The sequence below is a fragment of the Pan paniscus genome, chromosome 18, assembly GCF_029289425.2.
Source record: "Pan paniscus chromosome 18, NHGRI_mPanPan1-v2.0_pri, whole genome shotgun sequence".
NCBI lineage: Eukaryota > Metazoa > Chordata > Mammalia > Primates > Hominidae > Pan > Pan paniscus.
The window spans coordinates 60223548-60238811 of NC_073267.2; the positions used below are offsets into that span (position 1 = coordinate 60223548).

The 15264-nt window shown below is 35.4% G+C and overlaps 1 protein-coding gene across 14 annotated transcripts in view; it reads left to right on the forward strand.

The window, feature by feature from the left end:
• Positions 1 to 15264, forward strand: part of CYLD (CYLD lysine 63 deubiquitinase) — a 60227-nt gene that overhangs the window by 25167 nt on the left and 19796 nt on the right. For 9 of the 14 annotated variants that reach the window (XR_008621484.2, XR_008621483.2, XR_008621485.2 and 6 more), the window contains exons 6-9: positions 9304 to 9402; positions 10949 to 11065; positions 12789 to 13168; positions 14369 to 14534. Coding sequence is in view for 11 of the 14 variants with exons in the window: in XM_003819816.4 (XP_003819864.1) it covers positions 9304 to 9402; positions 10949 to 11065; positions 12789 to 13168; positions 14369 to 14534 (762 nt within the window). In the remaining 3 variants the exon portion in view is untranslated. The remainder of the gene's footprint in view (positions 1 to 9303; positions 9403 to 10948; positions 11066 to 12788; positions 13169 to 14368; positions 14535 to 15264) is intronic. The other 5 variants (XM_063597988.1, XM_034940149.3, XM_057300129.2 and 2 more) reach the window with 1 other exon arrangement.

Here is a 15264-nt window from a genome sequence, read left to right on the forward strand (position 1 = left end):
GAGGATATTGTGAACATTGTTGAGATGACAACAAAGGATTTAGAATATTCCATAAAGTTAGTAAAGAAGCAGCAGGGCTTGGGAGAGGATTAACTCCAGTTTTGAAAGAACTTCTATTGTGAGTAAAATGCTATCAAGCAGTATCACATGCTACAGAGAAATCTTTTATGAAAGAAAGAGCCAACTTCATTGTTGTCTTATTTTAGGAAATTGCCACAGTCACTCCAACTTTCAGCAACCATCACCGTGATCAGTCAGCACCCATCCACACTGAGGCAAGAGCCTCCACCAGCAAAAAAGACTATGACTCCTTGAAGGCTCAGATAATCATTAACATTTTTTAGCAATGAAATATTTTTAAAATTAAGGTATATACATTATTTTCAATAACATAATGGTATTGCACACGTAATGGACTACAGTATAGTGTAAACATAGCTTTCATATGCACTGGGAAACAAAAACACTTGTGTGACTTGCTTTATTGTGATATTTGCTTTATTGTGGTGGTCTGGAACAGAACCTACAATATCTCCGGGGTGTGCCTGTGTGGGTTTGTGGGTTTCAATTTTTTTTTTTTTTTAATTTCCATAGAGTACTTTTGAAAGCTCAAAAAATAATTAAAAAAAAAAAGCATTTTAGATTGAAAGTAACCGTTCTCTTTACCTACCTTAATTGCATTTCTTTGAATTTTACATTTTACAACTGAATGCAATTCATTATATTGAATAAGTTAGGAGACTAGGGAAATCATTAGTTTAGTATTAGAATTTAAGATTGAGATACCTGAACTATGAAGTTGGCTTATGTATAATTGATTGTTTTTCTCAGTTGGCTGTAGAATAAATACTTGAAGTGCTTTCTCCCACACACACACTCTAGAGCTGTATTTCCTTCTGTCTATTTTTTCCACATCTCAATTTGGTTTGAAATGTAAATTATCTTGGGTTCTACAGTAGCACTTAAAAAGAAAAGCAAAGAAAAAAACCACCCTTTCTATTTTTCCTGGAATATAACCTGACAAGGAATTCTTCATTAGTAGTATTTATCTTAAAAACATTTACGGTTTTGTTTTATTAAAATATTGGTGGAGGATTAAGATAATAAAAATTAGTTACATGAATATCTTGGGCGTCACTTGTCAGGCACACTTTGATCTTCTAAATCAGTAGTTATCATTGTCATTATTGCTGGCTCAGAGCAGTGAAGAGAAAGGAAAAGAATGGTATTTTTTTTTCTTTTAAAGCTTGATTTTCATAAACCCTCAATAGGAGATAATTAAGAATGATACCAGTATTTATAACATAATACATAAATTACACTTATTTGTCAACAAAATAAAGCTTGCAAATAGACTTTAAAAACTAAAGTTGTTTAAATGAAAATTAATTTAGTTTACTTAAATGAGTCTTCATCTGCCTTTCATGTCATCATTAGGACTCTTTTCTTGAGGGGAAAAAAAAGTCAAAGTGTCTCCTTTAGTTCCTTAGTTTCTTTTTCTTGCCCAATTACCTTCATCTGTGAAACAAAATTAATATTTACAGCATCTAAAAAAGAAAAAAGATTCTTTTCAGAGCAGTTGAACGGCTGGGAAGCTTAGGAAAGAATTCTTTCTAGTCAATTGCTTGTAATAGTTGGCTTCTGAAGGATACCTTTGATTGAAAGATGCAGGAATCTTAAACCTGTTATAAAATTGTTTCTCTCTTATATTTCAGTTCTAAATGGTTAAAAACACTGCTAACATATCTAATTTGACATTATATTCATGTTCTTGAAGTTGTTATGATGAAGCATATCAATTAGCACCACCCCAAAATTATACATTTCGGTTTTTCTAGTTCAACCTGTGTCTTCTGTTCTAGTTGTGGGGGTTGGGAGTATAATGCTGTTTTTTTTGACGATCTCTACAATCAAGATAGTGAACATATCCATCACCCCAAAATATGTCCCTTGGGATCCCTCCCTCTGCCTCTTCCTGTCCTCTCAACCCCCTACATTCAGACAACCACTGGTCTTCTTTACATCAGTATACACTTGTTCACATTTTTAAGGATTTTACAGAAGTGGAATAACTCAGAATGCATTCTTTTTTGTCTGGCTTATTTCACTCGACATAATTATTTTTTATTCATCCATGTTGTCCTTTTTATTGTTGATATGGTTATATTAGTTTCTATGTCCATTCACTTGTTGATGGACACTTGAATTGTTTTCAGTTTTTGGCTATTATGAATAATGCTGCTATGAAAATTTGTGTACAAATCTTTGTATGGACATATGCCTTCATTTCACTTGGGTACCTACCTAGATGTGGGATGGCTGGTAATATCATAGGTGACTGTTAACTTAAATAAAACCCCCAGACCTTCCAAGCTGTGTTTCCAAAGTGGTTGCATTATTTTACATTCCCAGAAGCAGTATATGAGATATACAGTTCTTCCATATCTTTGCCAACACTTGGTATGATCAGTTTTTAAAATTTTAGTAACATCTAATTGTGGTTTTACTCTGCGCTTCATTGGTGACCAGTGATATCAAACATCTTTCCATGTGCATATTTGTCATCTGTATATCTTCTTTGGTTTAGTATCTGTGAAAGTCTTTGGCCGATTATTAATTGTTTCTTTATGATTGAGTTTTGAGAGTTATTTATAAATTTTGAATACAAACCCTTTTTCAGATATATGCTTTACAGCATTTCAGATTATTATAGATTCACATGCAGAGACAGGGATCCTGTGTGCCCTTTAGCCAATTTTTCCCAGTGGTAACATTAACATGTTGTAAAACAAGACGTGTGCAACATCACAATCAGAATGTTGACCCTGATACAATCAAGAAGCAGAACATTCCCATCCCACAAAGATCTCTTATGTTGCCCTTTTACTGCTGCACAAATTCCCTCTTCCTCCTGCCCCATCCTTAACCTCTGACAACCACTCATCTACTCTCGATTTCTGTAATTCAGTCATTTCAAGAATGTTACATAAATGGAGTTGTACAGTATGTAACCTTTTGAGACTGGCTCTTTTTTCACTGAGCATAATTCTCTGGAGATTTACCTACATTATTTTATATATATCCATGGATTGTTCCTGTTTATTCCTGAGTAATATTCCATATTATGGATGTATCAGTTTGTTTAACTGTTTAGCCGTTGAAGGACATCTGGTTTGTTTCCAATTTTTGGCTATTATGAATAATGCTTTTATAAATATTTGTGTGTAGTTTCCTGAGTGCACATAAATCTTTATTTCTTGACATAATTGTCCAAGTGCGTATTCGCTGATATTTGCAAATTTAGTTTCTTAAGAAACCGCTAAACTGTTTTCCAGAGTGACTGTACTCTTACTTTACCACTGGCAATATATGGGTAATCTGGTTTCTCTGTATCCTTTCCAGCATTTGATGTTGTCCCTATTTTTAATTTTAGCCATTCAGAGAGATTTGTAGTTGTATTTCACTGTGATTTTGATTTGAGTTTACCTGATGGCTGCTGATGTTGAACATCGTTCTGTGTACTCACTGTCATCTGTATATATTCTTTTTCTTTCTTTCTTTTTTTTTTTTTTTGAGATGGAGTCTTGCTCTGTCACCCAGGCTGGAGTATAGTGGCGTGATCTCGGCTCACTGTAACCTCCACCTCCTGGGTTCAAGTGATTCTCCTGCCTCAGCCTCCCAAGTAGCTGGGATTACAGGCGTGCGCCACCGAGCCCAGCTAATTTTTGTGTTCTTAGTAGAGAGAGGGTTTCACCATGTTGGCCAGGCTGGTCTCGAACTCCTGACCTCAAGTGATCCACCTGCCTCGGCTTCCCAAAGTGCTGGGATTACAGGCGTGAGCCCCTGCACCCAGCCTTCGTATATATTCTTGAGTGAAAGGTGTCCTCATCTCTTTTGCCCAGGTTCTCATTGGATCCTGTGCTTTTTTACTATTGAGTTTTGAGAAGTCTTTATGTATTCTAGATACTAATTCTTTGTTCAATATATGGTTTGCACATTTTATTTCCCAATGTGTAGCTTGTCTTTTCATCCTCTTAATAGGGTCTTTCACAGAGTACAAGATTTTTATTTTTATGAAGTCCAATTTATAGTTTTTCTTGTGTGGGTCAAGCTTTTGTGTCAAGTTCGACAACTTTTGTTTAGCTCTACATATGGAAGATTTTCTCCTAAGTTTTTAAAAATTGAAATGTAATATGTTGTGCAACCCTCACCACTATCCAGTTCCAGAACTGTTTCATGGGAACCCAGTACCCATTAAGCAGTTACTTCCCATTGTCTCTTACCCTGAGACCCTGACAACCACTGATCTGCTTTCTATCTCTACAGATTTGCCTATTCTGGACATTTCGCATAAATAGAATAAAGATATGTGGCTTTTGTGTCTGGCTTCTTCAGTTAAGCATAATCTTTTCAAGGTTCATCCGTATGATAGCAAAATCAGTACTCTAACCTTCTTTATGGTTGAATAATATTCCAATAAATGGATCTGCCGTATTTTGTTTAGCCATTTTTCAGTCGATGGACGTCAGTTTCTAGTTTTTGACTATTATTAAAAATGCTGCTGTGAACATTCATATACAAGTTATTCTGTGGACATCTGTTTTCAGTTCTGTTGGGTACTCCCTAGGAGTAGAATTGCTGGGTCATATGGTGACTGTGTGTTTAGTCATTTGTGGAACTGCCAAATGGTTTTCTGAAGGAGCTGCACCATTTACTTTTCCAGCCGCAATGTATGAGGGTTCTAAATTCTTTGCATCCTTGTTCTCTGTTTTCCAAAAAGTTTCATAGATTTACTTTTTACATTTAAGTCTATAATCTATTTTGAGTTAATTTGGTATAAGTTGTGAGACTTAAGTAGAATTTCTTTTTTAAAAAAATCTATGGATATCTAATTGTTCCATCACTATTTGTTGAAAAGACTCTTTCTTCCATTGAATTATTTTTCTACCTTTGTGAAAATTCAGTTGGGTATATTTATGTGGGTCTATTTCTTGGTTCTCCATTCTGTTCCATTGATCTGTGTGTCTGTCCTACTGCCCATACCACAGTCTCGATCACTGCAGCTAACTAGTAAGTCTTGCAATCTATTAAACTAATTCCTCCTACTTTATTCTTTTCCAAAATTATTTTAGTTATTCTAGATCTTTTGCCTTTCCATATGCATTTTAGAGTAATCTTGTGTACATCTATACAAAATCTTCTTGAGATTTTGATAGGAATAATAAACCTGTATATAACTTTGGGGAGAATTGATATCCTTTGGCTAGAGAGAGCAGAACTTTGGTTGGGGCCTTCTTTTGTCTATGCCTATTGATGTTTCCAGGGTGCTGATTTTTTTAGCTCTAAGTATGGGATAAGAATATAGTCAAGAAGAAAACCCAGAGGGAAATCTCTGTGATGTTATTTCTTAGGTCTTGAGGTTCCTAGCTGGTCTACCTTCTCATCTCTACCTTTCAAAGTCTTCTTATATTTGTTTTATATATTATGTCTAGAGATTTTAGTTGTACTTAGCAAAAGAAATAGGAAGTACATCTACTTTATCTTCCCAGAAGTAGAAGTTGCACCTTCCTTTTTAACTTAACAATAGATATTAGAGATTATTTCATATTAGTACATAAGTTGTATACTTGGTCTTTTGTTTAAATCGTTGCATTATATTTCATTTTATGCATGTACCATAATTTTTGAACCAGCCTCCTACTGATGAGCATTTAGGTTGTTTTCAATCTTTTGCTGTTATAAACAGTGCTTCAGTGAATAACTTTGTATCTGTGTATCAGTTAGCATGTGTGCCAGTATAAAAAGATAACTTCCTAGGAGTAGAATTGCTAGGCCAAAGGCTATATGCATTTTACATTTTGATAGACAGTAATACATGGCTTTCATAGAGATTGCTTGTCAATCGGAGTCACCATGAATGTTGCCTGTCTAGGCAGTACTCCTGGTCCTATGAGACAGTTAGAGCTGGAGCCCTGAAGAAGGATAATTTGAAGCACCAGATATCAGCATGCAACTTTTGGTGTTATCTATATGGCACCTTCAAGCATTTCTTGAAGAATTTTTCATATACTATTATGGAAAATATTTATTCTGATGAGGAACCCAACCTTTTAGAGATTTTTGAATAGTTGCTATGTAGGATATTTCTGGCATCGGGTTTAATAATACCTCATTCTACTCAAGTAAACTGTATTTTCTTCACAAGATTTCTGCGGATGTTAAATTCTCATTTGAGTCTGAATTATGCTCTTGTGGCTGCTGATGTTAAGCGGTACATTAATTAAACAATTTCTCTTAATTTACCGGGTCATTCAAATTCATAGACATTTCATTTGATTTGAACAATAACTTGTTCACTAGTTTATTGTTATGATTTCCTGCTCAAGATTCTCCAAGGGATTTTTCTTTTTCTGGTTAAATCAACAAGTGATGGATAAGCTGTGAATTTTATCATTTAAATGCAATCTTGCTGTGTATACATAATGGATACTTTTGGTTTGGTTTCTTTTGCTGAACACAATGTCCATGTTGCCCTGTTTATCAGTAGTTTGTTCCTTTTTTATTGCTATGTAGTATTCCATTGTATGAATAGACCATAATTTGTTTCTCTATTCTTCTGTAGAATAGCTTGTTTCCAGCTTTTGATTAGAATGAATAGGGCTGCTTTGTACATTTTTACTCATGCTGTTTGGTGGAATTATCTTCTATATCTTTTAATATCTTTAATTAGGATTATTTTAATCACACAAAATTGCCAGCTGAATTTATCTTACCTTGTTTTCCATCCCATATTTATCTTTTCCTGAGTTGGTAATCACTTATAATTCATTTAAGTTTGAAAGCTTTGCTTCATGACCCAAGTAGTTTTGGGCCATGAACACAGTTGTGACAAAGTAACAAGAAATATTTGGTGTGTAATTGCTGGAGGGCAATTAGAGATGGTTTGTGCCCCTTTGTCTGTATAGAATTCTGATGGAATGTCTTCTTCTTCAGAGCTGATATTTGACCCCCTCTCAGACAGCCTTTGACAGAAGGTAGCCACAGTTTCCAACTCCAGTGCGCCCCCCTGCTCACATTTCTAATCTTTGGAGCTCCTCCCTAGTGTCACCTGCAGAACTGTCACCACCGGCCATCCACTTGGCCCTCCAGTCCTGCCAGGCTACCTTCAAAGCCTAACAAAGGGAAGAGCACTTGCTTCATTTGTTATAATGGTTACTAACTATATAATGGATCTATATCGTGGTATACATGTGAACATACTTTAAAAATGTTATATGCAGTTAATTACAGTTAATAGTGGGAGTTGTTTTTCTTTAGGAAATTTATATGCTATAATTTAGGAACTCTTCTCAGTGACTAAGATTTTCCTTCTGAAGTATCTGTCATGGGTGCTATTTAAAGATATCTGAATGACAACATCATAAAAGAACAGTGGTCTCCTCTTTCATCAAGGGATACTTCCAAGACCCCCAGTGGATACCTGAGACTATGGATAGTACTGAACCCTACATATACTGTGTTTTTCCTCTACATTCATGCCTCTGATAAAGTTTAATTTATATATTAGGCACAATAAGATATTAAAAACAATAATCAGAGAAGAGACAATAATAACAATATGGCAACATCACTACTCGTGTACTTCAGGACTATTATTAAGTAAAATAAGGGTGACTTGAATGTAAGCACTGTGATACTGCAATAGTTGATCTGATGACTGAGGTGGCTACTAAGTGACTAACAAGGCAGGGAGTAGACACAGTGTGGAGATGCTGGACGGGGATGGGTTACGTCAGGGGTTATGGATTAGGATGGTGCAAGATTTCGTTTATAATACTCAAAACAGCATGCAACTTAAAACTTACGAATTGTCTGTTTCTGCAATTTTTTATTTAATATTTTTGGACAGTGGTTGACTGTGGGTAACTGATACCATGGAAGGTAAAAGTGTGGATAAGTGGGGACCACAGTATTAGTACATAGCTTTTCTCTTATTATATCACTTGATCGAAATTGTGGTTAATTGGTATAATTTTCGAATTAAAATATTTTCATATTCTATTGGATCATATTATGAGATGTTTAAGATATAGTTTAATAACACATCCCCCTCCCCTTTCAACCATGGAAAAAAGTTACCAAGTATTTACATATAATTCATTTAGTATAATTTCCTCTTTTTTTAAGAAAAGTCTTTTCCTTGTGTTTAAAATGTAAAAATTTTCCTATTTCTTTCTTTCTGTCCTCAAATCCACTGTGGGTGATATCGTTTTTGCTGACACACAGCTTTATCAGGTATGACTCCTAAGTGTCGTGTTGGACTCCACGGATGTATTGTTGAATTTTTCAAAGGAAGAACTTTTCACACTGCCTCTTCTACATTCCCTTGATCAGTATTTAGGAGTATTCTATGATCATTGCTGGGCTTTAAGGTCTAGAGTGGTCTTTGTATTCAAAACAAGTTTGCCACACTTATTACACCTATATTTCAGAAATAATTGTGAGTGTTTTCTTCAAATATATTATTGTCGTATGTCTCTGGCTTTCTGTATTTTTAATCCATGCATAATTCTCTATGTTTTCCTCTTTTATATGTATAAGTGTTTGTATACACATCTGTGTTATTCTTAACATATATGTTTTTAAAAGCAGATATATGTTCTTAACCAGAACTTTCTTTCCTATCCATGATACATATTCCTAACCAGGCTTTTTTCAAACTGTGTTCATGAAATAATATTAATCTGAGATGCTAAGCAAAGTGGCACAAAAATTTTTATCAATAAGTTTATTTTGTTTCTCCCTGAGCAGTTCACAATGCACATTAGCATATTAAAGGCTCTGGTTCCGTGCAGTAAAGAAATTGTTTATCTTTGTTTATCTCAGCATCTTCAAGAAATATTTGAGTTCGAAACACTTCATAATACACAGGGGTGTTCTAAGCCTGCTGATTTGGGAAATGCTGTAAAAAACCGAGTAAGATTTTCTTTGTAGTGTTTTAAGAGATCAAATAAAATTGACTACAAGTGATTAAGTTTTCAAGAGGTTAAAGCATTTAGCTGAATTGTATTTTGAGAGGGTATTTTCTTATAGAAATTACATTTTGAAATACAGCATTGGTTTTTTCCCCCATAGTATTATCTTTTTCAATACTTTTGATGGCCTTTAAAAGGCATTTGTAAAACTAAAAATTCTGCCTTTTTGTGGAAAGAGGGTTTTTTTATTTTGTTACTGTCATTGCTTCCTTGTTTCTCTTCTATAAGAATTTGCCTTCATCTTTAAAAAACATGCTTACTGTTTCAGAGAGTGTGACACAGGAAAGGAGGCCTCCCAAACTTGCCTTTATGTCAAGAGGTGTTGGGGACAAAGGTTCATCCAGTCATAATAAACCAAAGGCTACAGGTATGGATTAATAGCATATAACCTTTAGTAATTTGCATAATGCCTAACTTGCCATAGCATTAAAAAAGATTATAAGCTATTACTTCTGAACATGTATGTAGACTTTTTTTCTTTCAAACATTTTTAGTAGTGAAACTAAAGTTTGTATATAAATACTGTTGCTTAAGCCAAGTGTTCCCAGCCTTTTTTACCTCAGGAAGAGTCCCCCATAGGGTCTTGTGTGTTTTGCTGGTCTATAATCAAATGGTTTTTGGAACTCCTTACTTGGAATATTTGTATGTATAGTTTAGGATTGCAACTGTGTAAAATAATCCTATAGGGATAATGTTATATAGGATAAAGTATACTAGAGGTTAATTAAATGGATTTTGCTAACTAGATTTGGTACAAATTAAATCCCAAACTGCTAAGCAAAAATTTCTTCTCTTTCCCAGAAGCTTCCTCACAATATGTGTGGAGCTTACAGCTCTTTTTTTGTTAGCTTCCACATACTTCATAGATTTATAGAATAGTAGTTATACAAGCCAAAGAGCTCATTAAAAAGGCTCTGAGAATTTTTGTTAACTCGGATGCGAGTTAGGAAAAGAATATTTTTTCCTCAATTATTACAATTTTGGCTCATTTAAAAGGAAATTGTACTTTAAGAATTATTTTATGTGACATTGGGGCCTGGGAGACTTAGGATTAATTGCAGGATATATAGGTAACAGTCTTTTTTATGTTAACCTATAGATCTATATAGGATAGCTCAAACTTGCTACTCTCACTTAAATAGAAACAGACTAAAGATTTTCTTAAGCTATGGCATGTTAATTGTATTGTAGTAGATCTTAAAGTTATAAATTGTACAGCTACCTGCTTTAATTTGAAAAAGGGAAATCAGCTTTTTTGTGGGTTCTGGAGAGCCCACTGCCCCCCACTGTGTGTGGCATGTCCTTGAATTAATACTGAGGCAGGGTAATGTCATGAAATGGCTGTGGCATAGCTACACTCGCCCTCTCACGTATAATAAATCCAATCTGTAAGAAATAATAGTGCTTGATTTTTTCAAAGACACAAGGAATTTGATGACCAAAAATTCCAAAATGTTTAAAACTTAACTATTTTTAAATGTAATTTGTGTATTGATTTATATATAGAATTTGAGGATTACCTTCTTTTAAAATAATAGGTTAAATTTGTGAACCAATGGGTCTATGAAATGAAGCTGGAGAATGGTGATTTTGACATTTAGAAATAAGCTGTGGTACATGGAACAATTTCTTAAAGCAGTTCATTTTTTAAAAAATGAGTGGGCTTTTCTTTTAACTTACTCCTGTTTCCCTCCTATCTTGACTTTTGGGCTGAAAAATATTTTTAATATTGTCAAAATGGTTACCAAATTTTTAAAAGCTGAAGACAGTTAAAAAACATATTGTGTTTATATACATTTATTGGTTATGTAAACAGTTATTAACATCATATTCATAATAATTTCTCTTACTAAAAAAAAACTTTGATGCTATATTGACTTTATTTTTAAATGAAACTTTTCTTGTTCCTATAGGATCTACCTCAGACCCTGGAAATAGAAACAGATCTGAATTATTTTATACCTTAAATGGGTCTTCTGTTGACTCACAACCACAATCCAAATCAAAAAATACATGGTACATTGATGAAGGTAATCAGTAATTTTAGTGTTCTTTATAATGATCCTTTCTTTCTAACTCATCAGAGAAAAATGGTTTTTTATATCAATATTTGTAGTTTTTGGAAACAGAATAAGTAGACCACTCTTTGTAATATTGCTGAACTAAAATATTGTACACAGTTTGAACCGTACTGCTGTTAAGATTATTAAAATGTTTAAGAAATGTATTAGTAATTTGTTCTTTTCCTTTAACTGCTGATCTATTTAGGGTGGAAGATTTCTGTCTGGTTCCTTCCTGACCTCTTTAAAGCACTCCCTTTTAAAAAATTTTATCTTCCCTTGGTCCTGGGACATCATTTTCACCTAGTTTATTCTCTTCTTTGTTCATTTGTTCAACAAATATTTATTGAGTGCTTTTGATTGCCAGGCATTCTTTTAGGCATCAAGATGAAAATGGTGAGAAAAAAATAGACATGGTTCATGCCCTTTGTGAGTTTGCAGTTGTTAAGTTGTTGAGACAGAAATTAGTCAAACAACCACAGACACAGTAGAGTTGCCTTGGTGGTGTGTGCAGTGAAGGTGCATGATGCTGTGAGAATACACCAAAGATGATTTTTCTCAGGGTCTTAGGGGTGTTTCTTTGGGGCAGTGACACATGCTTAGGTTTACCAGAGGAGTGACAGATGACAAAGTGAAAGGGGCTAGAACCTCCTCGGGAGAAGAAATAGCATAGGGAAAGTCCTCCTGGAAGAATGGAAGCTAGTGTTTGCCAGGGACTAGAACACAGAGAGAGGCATGACACTCATGAGATGAGAATGGAAAGGCAAACAGGCCTGACTCTGTGGTCTCCCAGCCTTTAGAGTTTTGCCTGCCACATTTGTTTTTAAGGCACCTGGAGCTGATTTTCGTGTAAAGTATGAGTAGGATTCATGTTTAATTTTTTTTAAAAATATGGATAACCAATTATCTCAACAGCATTTAGTAAGAAGTTCATTCTTTTGTCATTGATCTGCAATACCTGCCTGTCAGCTGTATTAGTCATTTTAAGAAAATAGCTTTTGGCTGTGGCTCTCTTTATCATGTGTTTGGTTTCTCTTAAATTACATTCTGTGTTTGTGTTTATTCTGGCTTTGAACTTCTTATTGTATGTTTGTTTTCTCTCTTCTGTTGTTTCTGTTCTTTAGTTTATTCTTCTCTACTTTTTTGAGGGTTATTCTGTTCTTTTAACTTCCCAAGTTGTATGCTGAGTTCATATTTAGCTTTTGTTTTTTTCTGAAATAAGCAATGAAGTCTATAAAATTCCCTTATAAGTATTAATTTAGCCATGTTCCACAAGGATTCTTTCTTTCTTTGTTACTTTTTCTCTCTTTTTTCTTTATTGTTAAAACGTGTTATTTCTTTTTTGATCCATTAGAGATATAGAAGCGTTTCTTAAGGTTTTCGGTATCTTTTTGTACTGCCTTCTCAATTAATTGTATTTTGGACAAAGACTATCACGTATACGATACCCGCTGATAATAGATTTTTTTGGTTTGAACAGTTGGGTGCCATTGACTGAGGTGCATAAATATGGAGGTGGAGAGAGGAGCGAGAACACTGTTGGAGATAATAACTTTGTGATGCCTATGAGAGTACTATTAATAGCAGGGAGGTCAGGTGGGCAGTTGGACTAGATCTGTATATTAATTTTTAGAAATGTAAGACAGAGTCAATATCCTTGAATACATTTCTGTAATTAGGAATAATTTTTTAGTTGCAGAAGACCCTGCAAAATCTCTTACAGAGATATCTACAGACTTTGACCGTTCTTCACCACCACTCCAGCCTCCTCCTGTGAACTCACTGACCACCGAGAACAGATTCCACTCTTTACCATTCAGTCTCACCAAGATGCCCAATACCAATGGAAGTATTGGCCACAGTCCACTTTCTCTGTCAGCCCAGTCTGTAATGGAAGAGCTAAACACTGCACCCGTCCAAGAGAGTCCACCCTTGGCCATGCCTCCTGGGAACTCACATGGTCTAGAAGTGGGCTCATTGGCTGAAGTTAAGGAGAACCCTCCTTTCTATGGGGTAATCCGTTGGATCGGTCAGCCACCAGGACTGAATGAAGTGCTCGCTGGACTGGAACTGGTAATTTAACTTGACCCAAAAATTTCAATTTTTTTCTCTGTGAGGTTTTGTGCAGATTTCACCCTATTATATGCTTTTTGACAAACTGTTATATTTGTCAGAAAAGCTATCACTGCAGAATAATTTTCTCACCATGTTTTCTGACTTCCCTTTGCCGCCCCTGAAGCTTGCGACCCACTTGTCCTAATGTTAGTTGATTTACGTTCAAGGAATGAAAGTTGATTTTTAGGCCAATCGATTTAGGCTCCTTATATTAAACAGAATTTAGTAAATCAAGCAAATTTGCCATCAGCTTTTCTCTTTCTTCTTCAGCCCCTTCCCCTGGTCAGTTCTAATAATTATATCACTGGCTTTAAAGTTAATCACCATTTTTAGAGATCTTTTGAGACCTTTGCTAGAGGGAAAGGTTTTCCCTTTAGAGATCAGGAGAACATATCATTTGATATTTTGTAATCAGGAAAGGAGAAGTTGAGTATGTTTAGCATTTATTTAGAGATGGGGTCTCACTCTGTCACCCAGACTGGAGTGCAGTAGTACGGTCAGGGCCCACTGCAGCCTCGACCTCCTGGGCTCAAGCTATTCTCCTGCCTCAGTCACCTGAGTAGCTGGAATTACAGACATGTACCATCATGCATGGTAATTTTTTGTATTTTTAGTAGAGACAGGGTTTTGCCATGTTGCCCAGGCTGGTCTCAAACTCCTGGACTCAAGTGATCCGCCCGCCTTGGCCTCCTAAAGTGCTAGGATTATGGGCATGAGCCACCACACCTGGCCAATTTAAATATATTTCTTTTTTTTTTTTCTTGTTTGTTTCCATGCTAGTGAATACTATCTTATGGGGCATGGTGGGGAGGCAAGAATGAGGGTTAAAATAAATAGCCTTCTCCTTCCCTGCCTGTTTTAATGCTTGTAGAAATGGTGCGGGAAAGCCCGTTTAACCAGGGGAGGTTGAAGCATATATTCTGAAAGGAAATACAAGAAGGACTTCATGCTGGATTAAGGAAGTCACTTCTTAAATCAGTAGCTGTGGGCTGAAGCACTGATTACTCAACTCCTTTTTCTTGATGAGGTTCTCAGTACAGGTGCGAAGAGGGAGTGGTGAGAAAGGGTATACTAGAAACAGGTCTTAGAAACCTTAGTTCTTTGTATACTATCTCTGTAAGGCACGGTATAATGCATATTGAAGCATTTCTTTTTCAGGAAGATGAGTGTGCAGGCTGTACGGATGGAACCTTCAGAGGCACTCGGTATTTCACCTGTGCCCTGAAGAAGGCGCTGTTTGTGAAACTGAAGAGCTGCAGGCCTGACTCTAGGTTTGCATCATTGCAGCCGGTTTCCAATCAGATCGAGCGCTGTAACTCTTTAGGTATTTGGATGCTTTTTGTTTACTTAACAACCTGGAATGACTCTAATTCTAATCTCATATCATGTTATATTAGGTGATGGTGACAGTGTTTTAATATATTTCTTGCCAACGCTCATTAAGCTTTAAATCAGTAAAAATGTTGCATGGTGTATAAGAAAGTTGTTTTAAGAGGGGACATCTTAAAGAAGTATTAGGACGTGCGTTTGGGACTTATAAAGTGAATAATAGTGTGGTTTGTTTTTCTCTTCCTGTTGATGACAGACATTTAGTTTTCAGCAATACTAGTGGTAGAAATTGAAATGTAACCTTCTTTTTTTTTTTTACTGACTTCCCTCACAGTGTCTTGTTTACAGCAGTGAGTGTATCTTACAAAGAAATCAGCATTTTAGTGTAAGAAGTAGATTTCAACTGATTGCTGGAGGACAGCTCTCCTCATCACGTGTAATTGGTGGCAGTTTCCTGGTGCTGTTCCTTTCCACTTCTACATAATAGTGGAAAAGCATCTTGGGGCTTCAGCAGGTGCAAACAGGAAAGCCATCTTTATGAAAAACACTCTTATTATGTTGAAATAGTACTTTGGAATTTTCATTTTCTTTTCAAACTTGAAAATGAAGCAACTTCAGATAAATAGTGAAATATTTGGGAAACATATTTAACTTGACAGATGCTTTTTACACATAATACTCTAAAGTGTGTTTTTAAATCTTGGAGGAAATGAAGTTGAAAATGA